This window comes from Polyodon spathula, chromosome 30 (genome assembly GCF_017654505.1).
Source record: "Polyodon spathula isolate WHYD16114869_AA chromosome 30, ASM1765450v1, whole genome shotgun sequence".
In the NCBI taxonomy this organism is placed as follows: domain Eukaryota; kingdom Metazoa; phylum Chordata; class Actinopteri; order Acipenseriformes; family Polyodontidae; genus Polyodon; species Polyodon spathula.
In genome coordinates this window covers 1,517,450-1,540,649 of record NC_054563.1, presented here as the reverse complement: position 1 = coordinate 1,540,649, position 23,200 = coordinate 1,517,450, and the positions used below count along the sequence as shown (strand labels likewise).

The 23,200-nt window shown below is 42.4% G+C and overlaps 1 protein-coding gene across 8 annotated transcripts in view; it reads left to right on the top strand.

Annotated features, from left to right (window-relative positions):
* The window catches only part of phldb2b (pleckstrin homology-like domain, family B, member 2b), a 52,431-nt gene that overhangs the window by 24,576 nt on the left and 4,655 nt on the right, over window positions 1–23,200 (top strand). For 3 of the 8 annotated variants that reach the window (XM_041233211.1, XM_041233217.1, XM_041233218.1), the window contains 12 exons: window positions 804–941; window positions 4,893–5,021; window positions 6,950–7,105; window positions 7,654–7,764; window positions 8,349–8,438; window positions 9,051–9,182; window positions 10,182–10,337; window positions 14,697–14,837; window positions 16,224–16,323; window positions 17,186–17,200; window positions 17,428–17,463; window positions 19,333–19,540. In XM_041233211.1, the coding sequence (XP_041089145.1) occupies window positions 804–941; window positions 4,893–5,021; window positions 6,950–7,105; window positions 7,654–7,764; window positions 8,349–8,438; window positions 9,051–9,182; window positions 10,182–10,337; window positions 14,697–14,837; window positions 16,224–16,323; window positions 17,186–17,200; window positions 17,428–17,463; window positions 19,333–19,540 (1,412 nt within the window). The remainder of the gene's footprint in view (window positions 1–803; window positions 942–4,892; window positions 5,022–6,949; window positions 7,106–7,653; window positions 7,765–8,348; window positions 8,439–9,050; window positions 9,183–10,181; window positions 10,338–14,696; window positions 14,838–16,223; window positions 16,324–17,185; window positions 17,201–17,427; window positions 17,464–19,332; window positions 19,541–23,200) is intronic. The other 5 variants (XM_041233213.1, XM_041233214.1, XM_041233210.1 and 2 more) reach the window with 5 other exon arrangements.

The following is a 23,200-nucleotide window of genomic DNA, read 5'->3' as shown; positions in this document are numbered from 1 at the left end:
TGGTTTTCCACTCTGCGCAGGGGCTGCTGTGCTTGTCACCCACAAGCAATCTGTTGACGCTCAAGTGCACCCTTTATATTAGGGGATGTGTAAAAGGCTGCAGTGTTTAGAATAACAGTATGGTGCTTCCAGGTGGGGATTCGCAGCGTCTGGCTGTGAGATTTCAAGCAGTACGTAGGAGGGGAGGGAGACTCCTGTGAGCCGCAAAGAGGAAAGTGTGGGAGGTTCGTCTGGCAGCTCTGAAATTACAGTGAAGAGGGACTGCAGCGACTTTACTAAAAATGCATTTTATCAGTGTAGTCTGTGTGCTGTATAGCAGAGGTATTTCTGTCCATGCTGTTCTTTGTGTCTCATCTTTCCCACATAAAGAATAGAGATCTGATTAAAAGGGGAAGCTACGTTGTGTTTTTGCTGAAGAAACTTCCCGTGAGCTTCCTCTAGATATTAAAACGATGTTTATTTTATTTAGTTGTAAAACCACGATTTTATGATTATTATTTTTATTTCCTGTAATACTTCAAGGCATAAACCGGTGACAGCATCCGTTTAGCAAAAGTTACCCTGCTTTTAATTTATTTATTGTTTAGTTTTTATTAGTTTTCTTTTTCTTAAATGTCAAAAGGAAATTGTATGCAGTGACTTTAAAAAAAAAACAATAAATATCATCCAAAACATCCACCAGCCCCAAATAACTTTAGTTGTTTTTGTGTGTTAAGAACGGATATTGATGTAAAATCCATTTCTCTGGTGTAGCGCATTAAAGAAAGCCTCTCATTAAAACAATCCCCTGCTGTGTTCTGTAGATGGAGATGGAGCGTGCATTGCTCGAGGGGGAACACGATTCAGAGATGACACAACTGCAGCATGAGAAGGAAGTCCTGGACCAGCTGAACGAGAAGATCACAGCCCTCGACAGCAATGCGTTCTCTGAGAAATCAAAGGTAATTGTGAGTTCTGGATGAGAACACGCCTTGAAAAGCTCAATCAGAAACGAGGGGTCCCAGAGTGGCTCACCTGGTAACAGCACGGCAGCGTGGTGTGAAGGCGAGTCGTACAGTCAGGGGAGCGCAGGTTGGTGTTCTGGCTGTGTGGAGTCGCCGGTCTTCGCTCGGGATTTTGAAGGGAGCGTCGCATTAGCTCTGGTGAGCTGGTGACTGTCCGGGACTGTTTTCTCCTCATCGCTCTACAGCGATCCCTACTGGCCAGGCACCCAGTGAGCTCAGGTGGACATCTGCAGGCTGGCCTTTGTCCTCTGGAGGAATTGCTGCGGGGGGTGGGGGGGTTTGGACATTTTAAATTGGGAAGAAAATGAGGCGTCAGATATTTGGGCACTTTAGTTTTTAAAAAAAATATCTGAAATGATATTGTTTGAATAGAAATTCAGTGAAGTGACATTGCGCTCAGCTCACAAACTGCAAACTTGACGTAATTAGTCAGTGTAGCTTTTGTACTCCTTAAACAGTACTTCACATTTTGAGTATAGGGTTTAACTTCAGAACTTATGATGATATAACAGGTGGAGAAGACCAAGCTTAAAGATGCGTAGTATTTTCTATAACCACCTCTTTCTAACAACAATAATCTAGTTACATAATTGAGTAATTTATTTTACCAGATTAGTGTCTTCTTTGTGGTTTATAACAATTAAGAAACTTGCAAATACCTAAACAAATAGGAGCTCAATTTAAGAAACGTTGCACTGGGTCAATATAATGTGTAGAGTAGAACTGTGGAAGCTGAACAAAGGTTATGGTACAAAGAAGCGAGTTGTTGTGAGGGGAGCAATAAAGAACAATAGGCTTGTGTTTTCCATGTGGAAGGCGAGGGTTTCTTCTGTTAGTTGTCATTCTCTTGGTAATGCTGTTTTGCATGGCTGGGGCCGCTAGTTTGATCTGATTAATTCAGCTATGCAAATGTGAACCTGCTTGCTTGATTAGATTCACATCTCATTTTAACTACAGTATGTTTGTAATTTCATGGACGTTTTTAGTTTTGTTTGGATCAGTGCAAAGTTTGCTTCCAATTTAAGGAGAAAAACGTTTCTATTCATTTTATAGAACTGGCAATAAACAGCTTGTGTAGAAGCAGTTAAAAACACTCCCAGTTTAAAACTGGCTTTATAACAGTTACACTTGTGTGTTTTTTTGTGTTTTTTTTCTTCTGTGTTTTAAGCTTGAAGACAGACTTTGCAAACCGAATGAAGCGGTGTCCTGAATGTTAAGCATGCATGCACCGAGTAGTGAAAGGCAGGCTGAGTGGTAAACAATCCCAAAGATTTCTAAGTAAAGGTTCATGCACAGGGTCTCTTCCGGTGTCTCTAGTTAACATTGGCAGCTGTTTGACACCAGACCTCAGCTCCTTTACACATGATCCTTCACTGAGCAGATGGTGTGGATTGAGGGGCAATGAAAGGGGAGGGTGTTTTGGAAAGCTCTTCTGCTAAACTATCTGTCTTCTTAAGATAGAGCTGTGGGACCTTCAACCTTCGCTTGAAATGTGGGTTTATATGAATCTGATTTGGGTCCAACAGTGAAGGTTTTGTTTGAATGTGTTACAGGTGACCTTTTGACCCCATTCCAGGGGATGCTTCTTGAGGGATGAAAAACATTTTAAAGTGCGGTATAGCTCCAAATGTGCATATGCTGTTTCAGTTCAGTAAAAACAACATGCCATTTCAGAAAAAATAAGTAATTTGCATAGAGCATGCCCTATTGGGATAAAGATTTTGACCTACTGTAGTTTTTATATCTGTGTTAATAAAACCACCAATTGCATGTGCTGTCAAAGCCACTATCCAGCTAACTACTGTACACAACAAAACTCAGGGGCAACGAAACAACTAAATAAATCATTGATTCGAAGCATACTTTTGAGAGATATTTTAGATTTGTTGTCTGTGTAGCAGCGAGAACACCTCGTTACTGCAGAGCTTAGTGTGTGGAGTCCAGGTCTGTGTATCTTCATCTAGGCACAGAGCTGTCTCATTTTGGATTCTGATTGTGGTTGTGTGTTTTGAGTTCGCTATGGGAAGGTAGTAAGGTCTGTGCTTGTGCAGTGTTGCTTTTTAGTTTCACTAGTCTTCGGTTCCTTTTTGCTACTCCCATTTGAGGTCTTACGAAAAAATTGCTGAGACTAAAGTGCTCCCAAGAGTGGAAGTTTGCAAATCTCATCAGCGTTGCTCCAGTCAGTTTCTCCCCCGCTAAACATCCTCTTCGCTTGGCAGGAGCACTTCCTAGCCGAGGCAGTGCGGTGTCTTTGGAAAGCCGCATGTGAAATGATGTGTGGAACAGGTGATTTAATATCACAGGTCCAGCTTGCCTTGTTCTTGTTGCAAACTGGATTTTGAAGCTGTAAAAACGGTGCAACTATCAGCAAAAAGGCTCCTTTAAAGGTCTTAACCATTTGCTGTCCAGAGTTCAGTATATTGAACTTAACAGTCATTAACTGGTATTGGTATTAACATACCCTGGGCAGGAAAGGGTTACGATGCACTAATATGTAAATGAGCTGCACTGGTCGTGTTGTTTCTTGGTCCTCAGAACACCTTGCATTCTCTTCTTTTCACCTGGGATTATCTGGTAGTGTTTACAGCAGATGCTAATTCCAGACTACAGTAGCATGCATTGTGTTTGTTGTTTTATTGCTGCAGATCCTGTTCATGAATTGACAGGGCGTTGCTATTGACAGGGCTTTTTTCTACATGTCTGTCTTTCTGTGTGTACTGATCTGTATCTCTGTCTGTCAGTGTTCTTTTGTGTGTCTTTTAAACTCTACCATTCAGCTCTGTGTAACACTGCTTGCTCAAGCTGCTGGCAATGCCAACCATTTCCTGCTGCTTTCTGGGGAGCATGCAACTAACTTCCAAACCCAAAGCAATTCGCTGTAAACACGAGAAGGTTTATTTACTTGGGCATCCTGTCAGCCCCACACGGCAGCGATTTCAGTTGCTTTCATTAAGTCGTCTGGAAAACTAATCAGTCGTAAAGTAAGGGACTTTTGAGAAAGCTGTTAAGCTAATGATGGATTTTGTAAAACCTTGGTTTATTACCCCTTTAAGCAGCACATTGAAGCCTTTTAAGATGCTTACGTCATATTTAAGCTGGCAATAGAAAGAGCAAATGCCAGACTTTGTAATTCAGAGACACCCAGTGTGCTTGCAGGATACACCTGTTCACACACAAGGCTCCCGCGAATTCTGCATCATCTGTTAGGTAGGTAGGGTTCTGAAGCTGTTGCATCAATACAGGTCATGTCGTTGGTACTGTAGCTGTAAACTTAGTGCACAGATGAGACTGTTTTAACCTAGATACCTCTCCGATAGTTGTTGGTGTGACCTGAGATACTTATAGGATGCAATACAACTGTGTTCCCAGTTCTGAACCCTCCTTTTTGTGTCTTTTGATTTTCTGAATTGCACTTTTGCTAGTGGCACAGTAAAAAGGTGAGGTTGGTTTTGTATCTGGAATACAGGTTTTAGGATGTCCAGGGATAAGAAAAGGTTAAGTTTTACTAAACGTTATTCAGCAGCCCCTGCATGCCATTCTAGGGTAGCTAGCTGGAGCACAGTACACCGTTCAGGCTTTCATTTGCGTGACATTAATACTTGTGATCTGATGGCACCATACTAGTTCATTCTAGCATTCCTAACCAAGTAATTAATAGCAAAAACGACACAAATAACTCCTCGTTTTTTGGAGCCAGTTTAAGGCCGTGCATCACAGTGCTTTAGAGGTGCTTCTTGTGCAGTTATGTTATTAATATGTGGTCGGTCCAGACTGTGCTAAATTAATGAAAGTAACTACAGCTGCTGCTGCTGCTACTGCTTGCGCTAATGGTAAACTTTCTTCTCTCCTCTCCTGTTTGTTTTGTTTTTTGTACTCTTGCTTTTTTAGGAAAAAGCAAAGCTTGACGCTGAAAGGGAAAAGCTAGAGAAGCTGCAGGAGCTTTTTTGTGAGCAGAAGACCCAGCTTGATAGCTGTCCTGAATCCATGAGGGAGCAATTGCAGCAGCAGCTGAAGAGGGTCAGTAGTGTGTAAGCCCTGAGAAACCTACCCAGCAGGGTGGAGGACTGGCCACTCTGTACAGGACTTCACACAGATTGGGCCTGCATTGCACCTCCTCTCTGCAGTGTCTTCCTCTTTGCTTGTGCTTTATTGCATGCAGGGTGGAGGACTGGCCACTCTCTACAGGACTTCACACAGATTGGGCCTGCATTGCACCTCCTCTCTGCAGCGTCTTCCTCTTTGCTTGTGCTTTATTGCATGCAGGGTGGAGGACTGGCCACTCTGTACAGGACTTCACACAGATTGGGCCTGCATTGCACCTCCTCTTTGCTTGTGCTTTATTGTATGCAGGGTCCCGCCGTGTTGTTTAAAAATATATTGTCTGTTCTTCAGGCAAGGTGGGTTTTCCTGTTTTTGAAGAGTCCCAAGTCCTACAGTAGTATCAGTAGTATCCATCTGGAGAAGGGGGTACAAATCCCTGCTCCCAGGAAAAGACAACCCCACAAAGATCTCTGCTTGTATAATTTAATCCAACACTAGCTAACTGACTCTGACTGCCCCACTTTGCACATAACAAAGTCATGAAGTATTGAGAGCTGAGAGTTGAGGACAGCTTACTGTCACCATCGACAGCCTAACTGTGAATTAAGCCAGCATGTGAATTATTGAACAGAGAAACATTTATACTCCCGAAGGATACAGGCTGAGGAGATTCATCACTGCCAGCTGCTGTACGGTTTGTTTAAACTGTGAACCGTACTATTTTTTTGGAAGGTAAGAGTTCAAATAAGCTGGCGATATCTTAACTAGTAAGAAACTAAATGCATATTTTTGTTTGTTTATGAAGCAAAATATCAGCGAATATGGCCCCAAGAAAAAAAAAAGAAAGCATACAATCTGCCCATTAAGTGTGGTCTTCAGAGTGGTTCAAACCTGCTGACCAGCAATGCAGGACTGCCTGGTACAGCTGAATGGCCTGACGTGGATGTGCCTGTTTACAAGATCATGCATCGCTCCTGATTTTCAGAGCTCACTACGACTGCCAGTGTAATTCCATATGCGAGGGCTGGTTTTAGATGCACTGCCTCTTGCTGTTGCCTTATCTGCAGCATAAGATTGGCTTCTGAATGTGGAATGCCGTCAAACTAGGGTATGCCAAGACAGCATGTTGTGTCCTGTCACAAAAACAGATTGGCTTTCTTCATGTTAGGTATTTAATCCTGTATCTTAAAGGAAAGAAATTGATTAAACCATACATCCTGCTCAGTGTCTGAACAGCAGTCCACTCAATTCAGTGTTGTGTGGGCGTTGGAATGATAGACTACCTTCTCCAGGAGAGTTGGACCATTCCTGCCCCTGGTTAAGTAGCGATTACATCTCGGATTGGATCCCTGTTTCTGTTGGAGACGCCCTTATAAACATTTACCACAGTAACAGCATAGCAAAGTGTAAATACGTATAGAGCAAGCATGGTAAAGCAAAGGTAAGCATTATTAAGCCCAGAGAGCTTGGTAAATGCATAGTATAACCATGGGGAAACTGACAAGCTACTGTGCAAATGTACCATGGTAATCTTTCATAAGTGTGTTTTTCATGATTCAAGTTAATGAGGATCACTTGATCTCCATCTGCTGCTTTGCAGTACAGTTGCAATGCTTCCAGACTTCAGGTCCCTACTCTAAAGATTGGGTTCTCTAACAAACATCTCTGTGAATTTTAGTGATAGGAGACATATCATGAACTATGCTTGGGTGACTACAGTTTTTCTATAAAGCCTGTCTTGTCATTCCTATTGCCCATCTATCAGATATAGCTTTAAACCTGCATCACAGACCACCCTTCTAATCCTTGTGTTAAATCACCTGTATCTAAACACTATCAGTGTGGTCATTGTAGCACATATACCCCCCCCCCCAGGTGTATTTAACCTTCTCTTGTCCCCATAGGATGCTGATCAGCTGGAAGTAGAAACCAAGAAGTTTGAGGATCTGGAGTTTCAGCAACTTGAGAAGGAGAGTCGTCAGGACGAGGAGAAGGAGAACACAACGCAGCAGCTCCTTCGAGAGATCGCAGAGTACCAGCGCAGCACGGTCTCCAGGAAGGCAAGTCCTAGTCATCTTCATGTTCTTATACAAGCTCATAGTCTTCATGTTCTTATAGAAGCTCATAGTCTTATTGTGCATGTTCTTATATAAGCTCATAGTCTTATTGTTCATGTTCTTACAGAAGCTCATAGTCTTCATGCTCTTACAGAAGCTCATAGTATTCATGTTCTTACAGGAGCTCATAGTCTTATTGTTCATGTTCTTATAGTTATCATAATAATGGATAATGGAATAATGTTTAATAAGGTTAATCCACAGTTTTTATTGATTAGTTGTGCTAAGGTCTATATTTTATGCAATCTTTGTTTGACAACTAATTCAGCTGCTAGAAACCCAAGGTCCTGTTTCGGTGTGGTGAAGGAATGGATACATCAAGGCTCCATTTTCATTCACACCCTACCCTGCAAGTGCACTCTGTTGGCCAGCACTGAATTTGACTTTAGAACACCCAGAATTGCCACCCCAGATGCAGTCCAGAATAGCAGCTGAATGCTGTCCTTATGAGCACACGTACAGTCTGTCCCGTCTCGCTTGCTTCCTTACAGGAAAGGCTCTTGACTTTGAAGAAACAAGCCAATCAGATTGCACAGCAAGCTCAGAGTGAAAAGGATCATTTTCTGAAAGAAAAGAACAATTTGTTACTCATGCTACAAAGAGTAAGTTGACCATTTTATTTTCTGTCACAATGTAATCTGCATGTCTGACATGTGCATGTGATGATTCAGCTGCATGTGTGCACAGATACATATAAACATCTACATATACAGAGACCTTGAGATGCACTACTTTGACTACCTAATGTTACGCTATATAAACTAGTCCAGGATTAGTGCTAATCAGAATCAATGGAACCAGCCATTGCAGATTGTTATACTTTATGGATTAATATAATACATTTAAGCTTAAATTATATAATGCATTTATTGAATATATTTATTTATGTATTGTATTTATTTAATGTCTGTATCAAATTACAGTGTGTTTGGGATATATATCCTTTGCCATATAAATTCCTCAGTGCAGTGTGTGTGTCATATATATAAATATATCTCGTTCCCAGTTATAATGCAGCAAACCAGTATGTTGTCTCAATTAGAGCATGTTCCAGTAGCCCCTTCTTGAAGATCCATGCCTCATGGTTTAGATCTGCGTTTCAGTTCCAATGTTAAAATATCTTGCTTACACTGGTAGGGGAAGGTTAAAACTCACTTTGATTTATTGTTGTCCTCTTTCTGACCAGGAGAGGGAAAAACTAGGCACCCTAGAAAAGAAGTACTCTGAGCTGACTGGAGGGAAAGGGTTTCCTGTCAACCCCAACAGCATGAAAGAGGTAAACAGGGTAACTGGACTTCCGGTTCACTTTGCTGGCATATTGCACAAGACTTGGCATACGATTTGTTTTGTGGAATGTGTTCCCTTAACTGCTTTTGCATTGTGTGCTGTTTGGAAAAATAAGATTTCCTGTTGTTGCCCAACTGTAAAAAAGAAAGATGAAATGCATTCGCAGGTCTGTTTATTGTCCCTGTCGGAACTGGCGTTTCTAATCTGAAGTTCCCTCGGTGCTGTGTGGAAGATTCTTAACTGCATCGCTTCCGTTTCGAATTTTCTTTTGTATTCTTATTTTCCTAAACCTTCTGAGTAGCCGTGGCCTCTTGCGTAGAAACAAAAAGCAAACCTTGTGTGTGTCTGACAATTTCAGCTCTTATTCAACCCGCTTGTGTTCTTCCAGGGTGGTTCCTGCTCTCTACCTTTTTGCATCTTGAACGGAGATGCTTGCTGAGTGATTGATTAGTTTTAGCGATCTCTCTCTCTCTCTCTCTCTCGCTCTCTCTCTCTCTGTGTTTAAATGATCTCCCGTGATCATTGAGGAAGCCTGGAGGTATTCTGTGTAACTGTTGCTGCTCTGGATTGTTTCCTTACAGCAGAGGTTCTCTTTGTGTAGGTGTGCGTCCCGCTTGCTGACGTGTGTAGACTTCACTGTGGTTCCCAGCCCCACACTTCCTTGTCTCTGCTTCCAGCTGACCTGCTCACTTTCTCCTCTCTCTTGTCTTCACTTCCCCTTAAGAACTCCAAGGTACTGCAGCGTGACAGCGCGGACGGGTTGAATGCAGGGCATGTCTCCTGAATATGTGGCGTGCCTGCCCTTTATCAAAGCTTGCCATAGTGAAAGCATGGAATAAAGCATAGTGAAAGCATGAGAAAGAACAGAGGCATACTAAAGCATATTAATAAACATGGCAAACCAGGGTACTCTGTGCTAAATACATAGTATAAACATTGCAAACCAGGGTACTCTGTGCTAAATACATAGTATAAACATTGCAAACCAGGGTACTCTGTGCTAAATACATAGTATAAACATTGCAAACCAGGGTACTCTGTGCTAAATACATAGTATAAACATTGCAAACCAGGGTACTCTGTGCTAAATACATAGTATAAACATGGCAAACCAGGGTACTCTGTGCTAAATACATAGTATAAACATGGCAAACCAGGGTACTCTGTGCTAAATACATAGTATAAACATGGCAAACCAGGGTACTCTGTGCTAAATACATAGTATAAACATTGCAAACCAGGGTACTCTGTGCTAAATACATAGTATAAACATGGCAAACCAGGGTGGTCGGGGGGATGACGGTAAGTTACAAGCCATACCTACTAAGCTAATCGACACTGGTTTCCCAGTCCCAAGATTAAGTACATTACAAATCGTTTGGCTTTTACAAAAACAGACACTGTCTTGCTGTAGGAAGAGAAAGAGGGGATTCTGAAATGTGATTGGATATGCCGAGGCCCAAACAACTGAGCTCTGTCGCACACTAAACCATGTGGTGTGAATTAACACAAACCTCAACTAAATCTGACCATAACCTCTAATCCAAATGGCTTGCGGATTAAATACTGCTTCAGTAATCAAAACCACTCGCTCAAGTAACAATGTGTTTTTTCCTCTTTGCTGCTTGTGATTCCCCTAACTAATGTTCACTGTGAATGCACATCGTATTAATCCCTGTTACCTGTTCTGTGCTTCTGCTTGTTTCTTATTTCCCATCAATTCCTCCTCCAGGGTTATGTCACAGTAAGTGAGATCAATGAGATCTATGGCAATTCCGGGAGCACGCCCCCCCTCCCCACACAGACCCCCCCTGCTGCTGTTCCCGTTGAGCCGACTCAGGAAGCCCCCGCCCCTCCCAGGCAGACAGCACAGCCCCCCCAGGAAGAGGTTTGTTTGCTGAGACAGCTCCCTGCTTTCTGTGTGTGTTATAAAAGAACCAAACTGCCTGGACCGGAGAGCGTTTCCTTCATCCCTGGACACGCGTGTGCATGTGCGTGTGCGTGTGCATGTGCGTAATGGTACAAGTCATTGTACTATAGGTTTTATAAGTTTTGTGTAGGGTGTCTTATTTTACTGAGTGAGAGGATGGCAAGGTTGAGCTGCAGAAAGTTACAGGCCACTAAGCAAATGAAACTGTACAGAATAATTTGTTATAATAAGAGATGCCAAACAAGCGACGTGTTATGACGTGTGAAGATTGTACTCAGGAACTAAAGCATGAGAGTTTATTTTTGGTGATTTCTAACGCACTTTTTATATGATTTGTTACAGTTTGTATTTCCCAGGTTGTTCTGATTTTAACTTGTATTATCCTGCATCTTAAATGGATACTTTAACCCATCTACGTCCTATTAAGTCTTCTGTTTTTTTGTTGGGTTTTTTTGTGTCATTGTTTGCCGCTAACTATTCCAGCAAAAACTTGCTGAAAATACTGTGGGGCAGTGATGTGGGGGAAGCATATAAGCGTTGCACTGTACACTGAAGCCCATAGGTAAGGCATTGAAGCATGTGCAACACTTGCATGCTTTTTCCTTCCCCACAATTAGGTTTGAGGAGCCTTTTCTGAATCACGTTTTACTGGAATAGTTGACAAGTAGTGGCCTAAGTTGGAACAGCAGTAGATAATCACACAGAACACATAGAACAGGATTTTGAACAGGTAGGAAGTTTAATATTAGGACTTCATTCATTCCAGATTGTATTATGAGCTTGATTGGACACAGAGTATAGGTAACAAGCTCAGGTGTGCCTTAACTCCACAGTAAAATCAGGAATGGATCAAGCTGCTATGCAGCGAGTCTTATGTGCATCCATGCAGATGATAGCAGGCCTGGTCATTGGGATTGCTCTCTTGTTCCTTTTCTGTCTTGTTGGAAGAGCAGCCCTATTGTAACTAACATGGGTAGGTGGGGTTACTCCTTCCTTGGGTGTGGTTCCTGCAGGTCCCAAGCTGGGTGGCTTGTGACCTTAACAGAGTACCAGCCAGCCCCCTTGGAGCAGCCCTCCAGACTATTACTGCACACAGTGTTACAGACGTTATGTACAGTTGCTAATAGTGAAGGATCAGGTGCACCTCGTAAAGCAATAGGATCTTCTGTAATGAAGGCTTAAACAAGAGCTTATATATTTTTTTTAAACTTGGTACTTGGAAAGTTGAAAATTCATGGTGTTCATAACGAGACTTTAAAGAAAACCCCCCACATCTATTCAAGATTTTATTTGCATCAAAATCTGCATCTGCGTTTGGTGCAGCATTTACACAACACTTTCAAATTGGATTCCTTCTGGTCTGTGCAGAAGTCAGGTCTGTAAAGAGCAAATCTGGACTATGTATTCCAAGTCATCTGATGCTTTTACACGTAATTGAATAATCTGCTCTGTGTTTACTCAAGGGAGTGTGTGCGCGTGCATGTGCGTGTGCTTGTGTGAATGTAGCTACCTGCTTCCAACACGCACTGGACAGCTTGTTTCGCTCAATCCCTTTCAGAGAGACTCGAGTGTTTGTTTTGCTGTGCTCTGAGCACAATTGATCCTGTCGGCTCATAGGACAGCTTGACTCCGGGCGTGCTGCTCACAACAAACACTTTCAGACAGCCTAGAAATGAACTGGCAGCGACGGCTGTGGGTGGCTCTGCTGTCAGCCCCACTGTAGGCAGCTGCTGAGCCGCAGGAACAAGCGAAGAGGCATCTTTACTAGATCCAGTGTCATTGTCCAGTGTCAAGGCTGTCTTTATGCTTTGTGTTTTATGGGGTTTGTTGAAAGGTTTGAGAGACTGATTTCTGAACAGTTTTTTCAGTTGTTGGATAAATAAAGTGATTGACAGCATCTTTAGATGCTAGTAGAAGGGATGGGGTCAATTCCTGTTTTTTAATTCAAAATTTTTTTTTTAAATGAATTTCCAGTTCCTTTGAAGAAATTGGAATGCATATTTTCAGTGATTGTTCAACTGCTTTCATTTGAAGCCAGTTTAATTGGCTAACAGTGGCTTCAATGTATGTTATTTTGTTAACACTGTGAGAAGCTCATTTTTACAGAATACTGAGGATTGCAGTTTTGATGCATGATGTGATGGGTTTAAGAGGAATGGGAATTGTATTTGAAATATCAGGGATTAACCCCGACCTCTGGTTAGTAGTTTCCTGTCATCGAGTGTGATATGTTGTTACAGAAGTATTTATTAAGTCTGCAGTGCTGTGCAGCTGGAGCTTGTTCTCAATACATTGTGTTTGAGTGTAACCCTGCAGAAGGACTAGTGGTGCTCCACAGCTTTTTATATCTTGAAAATCTTTGGGGAAACCCAAGGAAGTTGTATTTAAAATGATTTTAGATTTCTACCATTGTATATTCATTGTTAAAATTCTCTCTAAAACTACTCTTAATGGAGTGATGCTCTTTAAAAAATCTATTTCTAAATTCTTAATTAACATGAAGGAACCCCCTTTATAGCTGAACGACGTTAGGCTGTTCTTTCTTGCATTCACTTTAATTAGGACTATATGCAATGCAGCACTGTAGACTGAGAAAGCTGTAGTTCACATGGTTTGATTTGCAGCTTAACAGATGGTACCTGGAAGTAGTAGTTTAAAACCTTTTGTCTATTGTGTTGTGTTAGAAAAAAAAATACCAAGCAAAAAAAAACAAAGACCTGCAGCACTGAGCTAGTAATTAATAAGAGGTAAGAAATGGATTTAAAATCTGTGGTTCTCTCTCCTGCACTCTAATATTCATGTTCACTGTTGGTGTCTTTCTTTCTTTTTCTTTCTTCCTCTCTCTCTTCCTCCCTCTCTCTCTCTCTCTCTCTCTCTCTCTCTCTCTCTCTGAAAAATCGTGCTCTGGGTGTGCTTCTGCTCAGCCCCTCTCTCCTCGCCCCCTCTCTCCTCGCCCCCTCTCTCCTCAGCCCCTCTCTCCTTGCCCCCTCTCTCCTCAGCCCCTCTCTCCTCAGCCCCTCTCTCCTCGCCCCCTCTCTCCTCAGCCCCTCTCTCCTCGCCCCCTCTCTCCTCGGCCCCTCTCTCCTCGCCCCCTCTCTCCTCGCCCCCTCTCTCCTCAGCCCCTCTCTCCTCAGCCCCTCTCTCCTCGCCCCCTCTCTCCTCGGCCCCTCTCTCCTCAGCCCCTCTCTCCTCACCCCCTCTCTCCTCGCCCTATTCCTAAGCCTCCGTCGGTGCACTGGCCGGAGGTCATGGTTACTTATGTTGACCCCTCCCCTTTACCTGAAACTCCTCCCCCTCCACTGCCAATGAAAAAGCACCGTCGCCACAGGCAGGTAATGAGGGTGGGTTGTCTTGGGGATTTGCATGGAACGTTTTCATTTGCCATGAACGCTAGCCTGCAAACCTAAATGTTTTTAAATTTGGATTTTATAAGCAGTGTGGCTATACACACTTGCGGTCGTATGCTTTGTGAGCAGAGCTTAGTCGAGCTATTGGTACTCTTAGGTAGTTGCTCTACCAAGCACACATACAGGACACAGCTCTTGCACACTGTGCTGCTGCTGTGGTACCTGTGAGGTGCACACACCAGGTCACATGCAGCATGATTCCTGCCGGGGGTCATTTGTGCAGAAAGGTGTTGATCTTGGAAAGATATCTCTATCCGGAATAGCAGGAAAGGAAGCCAGTCTTGGATTAAAAAGGCCATTCTTCTGCATCACTGGGTACAAAGGGTAGAAGCTTGTTTCCCATCACCCAGTGCCTCAGCCTGCGACGGTCTTTGCACTGGGATGATGATGGATTCCTTTCTCCTGTTCTGTGGCTCTAGAACAGAGTAGTGCTAATAGGTGAAAGAGTAACTGTATCAGGACGGCTGGAGATAAAAGCATGCCTGCCCAAGCTGGGGGTCCACTGACCCTGGCAGACCAAGAGAGCAGCAATTGAAAGGAACAGCAGAAGAAGCCTGAACCGAGGAGCACTGAACGTTGGAAACGATTACAGGGGAGCTGCAGGGAAGCCTTGTGTGTGAAGCGTCAGTTAAAACCATGTTCATAGGAAGATTTCTAATAAGTGTGGCCATGCAAATAGATTTGTGTTTGAATGCATGTGGTTTCCCCTTGTGCCTCCTCCTTACCTCCCCCTTGTGTAACAAGTACAATAGAAGGTAGTGTTTTAGATGGTGTTTTAAGGTTTTCATGTGCTGTCCTTGTAAGATCACATCGTCATTGCTTCTTAACTGTGCTGATTTGATTTTGTATGTGTGTACAGTAGCTCTCAAGCTGTATAAAATCAGTCCTTTCATGTGTCTACTTTCTAAAGCATTTTCGAACCCTGGAAGAACGGAAGAAATCCAGCAAGGATGGGACGTACCTGAGTGACACGCTGCCCCGGAAGAAAAGCGCCCCGGCAGTGTCTCCCCAGTTCAGCAGCGCTACTCTTGGACGCAGCGTCACACCCAAGGTGAGCTCCTGGAATACAGCGCAGCGCTGGACCTGCGTGAACACTGCCGTGCACGTCCCAGCTCAAAGCAATGCTGTCTTGATCTATCAGTTCATTTCTTACCTGTTAAACCTGCTGCTGTTCATGTTGTGTATGATTCTCCATGGTCTGCTTAGATCATTATTATTTGTCATGCTTAACCATTCCAGCAATAGTTGCCTATGAAAAGACTCATTAGGGCTGATTGATGGTGAGGAAGGGAAGCATGTTAGCGTTGCACCGTGCACTGAAGCCCATGCAACTCTAATATGTTCCCCACCTCTTCATCACAATCCATGTTCAGAAGTCTTTTCAGAAGCTGTCATTATTTGCGGTTTCTCATAGCAAATGGGCTGAGCCTTCACTGTACAGAGTATCACGTTTTTGGAGGCGGAGATGCCGTATGTAGTAGATCTGAAGGTCTAGACTGGGCTAAAACCTGTTTTGTGCAAACTGTTACTGTATTGATTTACTCGCAAATAAACCCTCCAATATTTTTTGCTAGAATACTTAAGTGTGGCTAATAAAGAACTAAGCAAAAACAATAGTGTAGACGTGTACACATTAAACAGGTAATGAATAAAGTGTAGATGGCATGAAATCCCTTTAATATTTTAGCTGTAGTACATTGTGACTAGGTTGTTTACTTGTCCTTAAGTAAACCCCCCCCCCAAAACGAGGACCACGTCTTATGAAAATGTGATACTTGTGCTTGCGGAACATAGGAGTTGACAAACTTCCAAGCAGGCTGATTGTCTTGTTACTATTTTCAGACTGTAATAAGCTTGGTCTCTGTCCAGCATTCTGGCCTGGTTTCTAGAAAGGGAGTTGTGCATGCAGTGAATGCGATGGCTCTCTGGCACAGCCTAGCTGTTGTACATCACCACCACATGCCCTGAACTGTCCTGGGGAACAGCTAGTGGATTCTGTCAAAGTATACCCATGTTCAGAAAGCGCCTTGCTGTGACAAAAGGGGTTCTAGCCCATTGACTACCGCAAGCTAAAAAGGTAGATTCTTGAGGAAACCAAAACGCCTTTTCTAAACTGGGGAGTAAACAAACAGGTATAAAACAAAATCGGGCATTTTAAGAAAGGAAAAAACTCTGAAATGTAACTTATTTTGTGTGTGTTTGTTAACCCTTTCATGCATGAAATATTGAAAATAGTTGAGAAGGAGTGTTTTGGACACATAATAAATAATATCCTTATATGATGTCATCATGCATTTTGTGTCTTCCATATGTCCCCATATAAAGACTAGAATGTGTGTGTGTTTTTTTTATTTTTTAATCCATGCCCTTGATGTCACCCTGCATGAAACAGTTGAAAAGAAAGCCCTGAGTGTATGTGCTTGCTTCATTCACGCAGTCTCACTTACCCCTGGTCCAAAGTGCCAGCTGTGGCAGCATGCTTCCTCGCAACCTGAGCGTCTCCCCCAAGGACCTGCAGGCCAGGAGGATACACAAGGGTGAGTCCTTGCTGGGGTGCTAGCTGTGCTTTTAATAGAGTGTACATATCCGGGCTGTTCAGCACCGTACACAGTGACTCCACATTTACAAGGTGTTTCGAGGTAGCAGTACTACAGCAAGCCTTTTCCGATCATCCGCAACACAAGAACATCTGAAACCGTTTTAAACATTACAGTTTAAATATGATTTAGTAGTCAGTGTTTGTTTGTGTGGGGGGCGCGGGAGAATCGGGCAAAACCAGCCATTGATGTCAAAAAGTTCTGGTGTGGAGATTAAAAGGTTCAACTGAAATACAATATCTGTTTTTTATTTATTCACTATTGTCAATGGGCACTAAGTCACAGAAACTTTAACATATATAATTGTCATAGGTCTTTAAAGTGCTAAAAGTTTCAGCAATATGGAATAAGTGTCACATTTTATGAATTCAAGTTCCACGTGTTGCTGATGTTCGGACTCTGCTTCTCCTAGCTGAGCTTCACTGTGTATCCTGTTCTTTGAGGAGCAGTCCTAGCTATAGTAAATCAGAGAGTGTACACTGAGCTGAAATGCATGTGTTCTGCAAACTGTTCATTTCATAAGACAATGGGTTTTCCTTTGGTGAATATATTTAGACTGTGCACAAAAACGCATAGAACAGTTTTAAGGAGTTGTCAGGTGTGTTAATAAACATTATTTTAATATAAGCTTTCTGACCATCTCCAAGGTGTTTTATGAACTGTAGACTTGGTTTAATCTATTAAATAAGCTTTGACACACTCCTTAACTAAACCGTTATGTACAGTTTTGTGAACAGGGTCCTATATTTCCAGACTAACACCTATCCCTGCTCTCATCTTTCTCTCATCTTCGTCACTACAGGGAAGTCTAAGAAAGGTATGGAGTTTGTGCATGTCTGTGCTTCTGATGCATGTAGGCATACTATACTATATTATACTATACTATACTATACTATACTATACTATACCAATACTCATTTATGGAGAGCATCTTGAGCAGTTTGTGTTTGTTTATGAAGAGCCTGTGTACTATTAATACACTGTAAATGATCAGAGTTTGTGAAGAGCAAGCGTATTGATTTTGTTTTAAAACTTACCTTTTAGGATCAGCATCACATTCAAAGGGCATCCCTGAAAAAGGTAATTTCTGAGATTTTGGCAGTGTGAGCTTATTGACAATCAAACTGATAAGCTCTGTGTTTTTTTTTTAATGGCTATTGAAACACCAATCCAGTAGCAGAGACCTGTTCAATTTACAAGAGATCAGATTCTAATCTGGGAAGTGCCTGCAGAAGGATCTCGATCGAGTGTTGTGTGTGCTATAGATGCCAGCCTGTGTGTGTACAATATCACCTAAACAAGCTGCATTTTCATCAGTGTTCCATGCCTGCTAATATGCTCACACCTTTTAAAAGGGATGCATTTAATGACATGGGGCTGGGGCCGTCCAGGAATTCTACCTGTTTCCAGGGTCTTCATGAATCCAGGGCAGCTACAAAATGATGAGATCCAGGGATGGAAATAAGACTCTATTGAAAAGCAATTTTACCCATTCCAGGCTGTACTACAAGCCTGATTTAGCCATAGTGTATAGGTAACAAGTTCAGGTGTGATTTAAACTCCTGGTACTGTAAAACCAGGAATGGATCACACTGCTATGCAATGGTAGTTTTATTTCCTTTGATATCTCATAAACCATTCAAGCCACACTGCTTTAATCTCAGTGATACAGACAGCACGCTTTGGCATAGTGTCTTAAAGTTCATACACTGCTCTTTTCTAGAATTCTCTCAGTACACTTCCATTACAGTAGGAGGTAACCAATTCACTGCCACATTGTTACAACCTTTGGACCAGGGGTGTCCATCCTGGTCCTGGAGGACGAGTCCATTCCAAGTTTAACAGGTAAAAGGAGACCATGAACTACTTGAGGGTCTGGTTCAATTAAACCATATAGAACAGGGTTGGAACAAAGACCAGGAGTGGAATGGCAAACTTTGGGCACCCCTGCTTTGGACATGCAGATCTTTTTCATCCAAATTACTTTTACAAATCACTCAATCTAATATGACAGAACACCTTCGATTAGCTTTGTGTGGCTTGTAGAAGCTCCTGTTTGTCTTTATGCAGTGCCTGTGTTTCTGTATTGTGTGTTTGTTCCAGCTCTGAGTCTGATCCATGTCCTGTCACAGACTCACTGACTCTAAACTGAAGGGAACATTTAGTGCCGCCTTTCTGGTAGAGTTACTGCCTGTACAAAATTAAAATAAAAAGGTACTCAGTCATTAGATACCCTGTATATAATATACATAAGCGTCACGAATGAGTTACTATTAGGAGAACCCAACTGGAACATGAGAACCATGAAGCTACATGTCTTTAATGTCCAGGAAAGGGGTGTGTGTGGTTTTTTTTTGTGTGTGTTATCATTCTACATTTTCCTTACTGTATGTTAAACTGTTTTTTGAAATCTCAGAATAAACTTAACTCTCTCTAAAAAGGTTTCATGACATGCAAACTTGATTATAATAATAATAATAATAAAAAAAAATCCATAACCAAACATTCCTTAAACCGGTTTGTAAATACAGGGGGTTTAATACTGCAATAATGAAATGTAGATTATAAATTTCTGTTTTTTTTTGTTAATAATAAAATAAAGTTTAGATGAAGTTTCCGGAACTGACATGTTAATTGCGATCCTAATTTGTACAGCTCTACAGTGTAACTATAGATAGGGCTGGAATACCATTGGAATCGTATAAATGGAAAAGTCTTTTTCCATTTTCACTGAATGTTTTAACAGCCGGTCATAAAATTATGTTTTATTATAACGTCTGTATCCAGTCAGTTTGGAATGCCAGCAGTCTAATTACAAAGTTGTGTTGTTTTTTTCTTTGCAGTGTATTTTCCATGCACCACATGTGGCTTTATTATGGTACCACGTATTTTATACCCGAAGTATTTAAAAAAACAGCATAACTGACCCCCTTTTTTTTCCCCTATTAGGGCATAATTACGACCATATGAGCGAAGAACAAAGACAGAGATCGCCTGAGTTTTATAGCAGAGCAGCATCTGAGAGTAATGTGTATTTGGATTCGTTCCACTGCGCTGACAACGGATACAAGGAACATGCATTCGACACTCTGAGCATGGACAGCTCAGACAGTATGGAGACCAGCATATCCGCTTGCTCCCCCGACAATATCTCAAGGTAAGCGTCCGGATTCAAAGATTGATTCTGTAGGGATTTGAAGTGGTGTGCTCTATCGCTGTCCCAGTCCAATTCCCGGATTCAAAGAGCGATTCTGTAGGGATTTTAAGTGGTGTGCTCTATCGCTCTCTCAGTCCAATTCCCGTGTTCAAAGAGTGATTCTGTAGGGATTTGAAGTGGTGTGCTCTATCGCTGTCCCAGTCCAATTCCCGGATTCAAAGAGCGATTCTGTAGGGATTTGAAGTGGTGTGCTCTATCTCTCTCCCAGTCCAATTCCCGGATTCAAAGAGCGATTCTGTAGGGATTTGAAGTGGTGTGCTGTATCGCTCTCCCAGTCCAATTCCCGGATTCAAAGAGTGATTCTGTAGGGATTTGAAGTGGTGTGCTCTATTGCTCTCCCAGTCCAATTCCCGGATTCAAAGAGTGATTCTGTAGGGATTTGAAGTGGTGTGCTCTATCGCTCTCCCAGTCCAATAACTGGATTCAAAGAGCGATTCTGTAGGGATTTGAAGTGGTGTGCTCTATCGCTCTCCCAGTCCAATTCCTGGATTCAAAGAGCGATTCTGTAGGGATTTGAAGTGGTTTGCTCTATCACTCTCCCAGTCCAATGGTGCCGCAGTGCAGAGACGCTTTTTGTTTGTATAATCCATGTTGGAATACTGTTGGCTCATTACAGCCGAACTGGACCAGTGGAAGTTACTGTTGGCTCATTGTAGCTGAACCGGACCAGTGGAAGTTCTGTTGGCTCATTGTAGCTGAACCGGACCAGTGGAAGTTCTGTTGGCTCATTGTAGCTGAACCGGACCAGTGGAAGTTCTGTTGGCTCATTGTAGCTGAACCGGACCAGTGGAAGTTCTGTTGGCTCATTACAGTGAACGGACCAGTGGAAGTTCTGTTGGCTCATTGTAGCTGAATCGGACCAGTGGAAGTTCTGTTGGCTCATTGTAGCTGAATCGGACCAGTGGAAGTTCTGTTGGCTCATTGTAGCTGAACCGGACCAGTGAAAGTTACTGTTGCTGCAATTCATCATCTTTTTGATTCGAAAGCCTGTGAAACCAGCTTTAAAATTATAATTCCGTACTGTAGTAGGATTTTTATTTATTCCTCACTAGGAATATTTTTACCCCCTTCAGAGATGTGGGGAGGGGAGTTACCCAGCCCTTTGCACAAATCCAAGTCACCCTTCTTGGTGTCCATCTGGTCAAGTGAGATGCTCTGTTTTGCCATCAAGACATAGTGTAACACACTGAACTTCAAACCGTTTTAATAGCACATTTTTGTAAGGTGAGTAAGACTGAGGTTTTCCGGCTAGTTGATTACACGACCATGTCACGTCACCATGTGGCCGTTCGCCTATCGCTGGTGAAGACGAGGTCCAGCTGCTCTTGCACACATCTCTAAAGTGAGTTGTCTGCACCATGGGAGTCCATTGGAATAGTGCTCTGATTTCAGTGGCTGTTTTCAGCAGTGGGTTTGGGTTGGCTGGCTTGAGCACTCCATGCGTGAGTCAGGGTGTCAGTAACTCCAGTCTGCACCATGGTGTTCATTTCCAACATAGTCTCATCACAGACTCTGGAGATTAGATATTATATGATCATAATAAAAAAAAAGTTTGAGAAATTTTGTAATTGTTTTACTCCAGATTGAGGAAATTGGTCAGGGAAAATGATTTCTTGCACTGGAAACAGAGCTCCATGAATAGTAACCCTTAGTCCTGTGGGGACCTCAAGGTCCCAGTATGTTAACAGATGCCGTTGGAACCTCACGGGACTCCTCGTTCCAGTCTGAAGTAGTGTCTGCTGTAAATGTGTGCACAAAAATGTTTGTCCGTTTCTCATGTGTGCTCAGTAAAGGAGTTCCTTTTTTAATTGTATAACTTCATTTTGCATTATTCAGCTTGACCAGAAACAATTCAGGACTGAAAGGGTTCAAAGAATCTTTTTGGACCTTAAAGGGGTGTAGTATTTAAATTGTGCTGAAGAGTTAGAACTCCGTTTTCCTTTTGATTTGGTACACCATCACACCCCTTCATTATACTTGCTGGTACTATTACAATCCACTGAACTCCTTTGCGTTCTTGGAACTGCTTGTGGGAAATGCTAACGGTACAAATGAAATTACAATTGCAATGCAGGGTTCCCTGTGGGAGCCTCTCCTGCTGTTACACTGCAGAGCTAACGGAGCCTCCTCTCAGGATGTCTTTATATAGAGTTACCAAACCACAGGGCTCGCAGGAGTCGGGTTACAGCAAGTCCGGTCCTCCAGGAAGAGCCTCTTGTTTTTTCAACTCGAGGGGAATTGACTTTCACCCTTTGCTGCTACAATGATTCCACAGAATTCTGATATCGTGATCTTTTAACTTTTGCTGTCTGCGATCATTTCCGAACATCTGTGAATGAATGAATGGTGCCTTTGACCGGGTGCAAACTTGGGAGTCCGTACCTGTATCTGTGGATAAATCAGCAAGCCTGAGCTTGGAAGCTGTGGCCATCTCCTGAAGCCCCGATTAAGAGCTGTGTCTCGGAGCGGCCCGGGCTTGCAGGTGCACCTCCTCTGAGCATGTTGGGGTAACTATCTGAACCTGCGCTCTCTGAGCTTCACAACGCTACAGCACACAGGGCTGCCGGTCGGCTGGTTGGTGTTGGGAATGTTGCGTAGAATTTTCTGGTTTCTAAAATTAACGTCCTGTGTTTTGTTGGTATCTCTTACAGATTACTGCGGCCTGTCGCTCTTCTTATGTTCTGGTCTCCGCAGGAGTTATTACCTAACTAGGCAAAAGCCAGGGGCAGCATGTTATAAATCTGCAATGTTTTTGAGTTAATAATGCTAGATGTATTGACTGTGATAGTGGACTGCAGCTTATTCTGTACAGAGTAGGAAGCAAAGGCTGCTTTTAATGCAAGACCTGTTTTGTAAATAAATGACTGCTTTTTTTTCAGTTTTATAAGGTACATTTTATCTGCTGATATAAAATAACCTTTTTTAATGAAAATAAACCATTTCTAAAATTAGTTTGTGTTCCTTCAAGTGTAGGAAGCAAAGGCTGCTTTTAATGCAAGACCTGTTTTGTAAATAAATGACTGCTTTTTTTTCAGTTTTATAAGGTACATTTTATCTGCTGATATAAAATAACCTTTTTTAATGAAAATAAACCATTTCTAAAATTAGTTTGTGTTCCTTCAAGTTTGCAAATAGAATTTATTTTGTTAAACTGTAACAATATGTTTTGAGAAAAACTCAACTATAACGCCCCATTTTTATAGTATTTTTTTTTTGAGCAGATGGTATTTAGTTGCGTTTGTAACCCCATGGGTAAACTCCCCATAGTCATTATGGCCAGGCTAAATTGAAAGGGACAGTGAAGAATGCAGTGTTTAGACTGTGAGGATGCTTATCTCGCTATGATTAGGTGGGTTTGGCTCAGTTTCCTGTTAAATTACAGCAATGATGTAGTAAATGACTGGGAAGCAGTGTGTCACAAGGGGCAGGTTTATTTAACTCTCGTGCCTCCAGTTTGTTCAGATTCTGGTGCCTCTTGTGTGTCCTTCCATACCGGGAAACACTACCTGAGACTACTGCACTACACCTTCACTAGTTCTGCAGATGCGTCACACTTTTGGGGAAATACAGAACCCAGTATGTGGCCGGCTTGGGACTGAG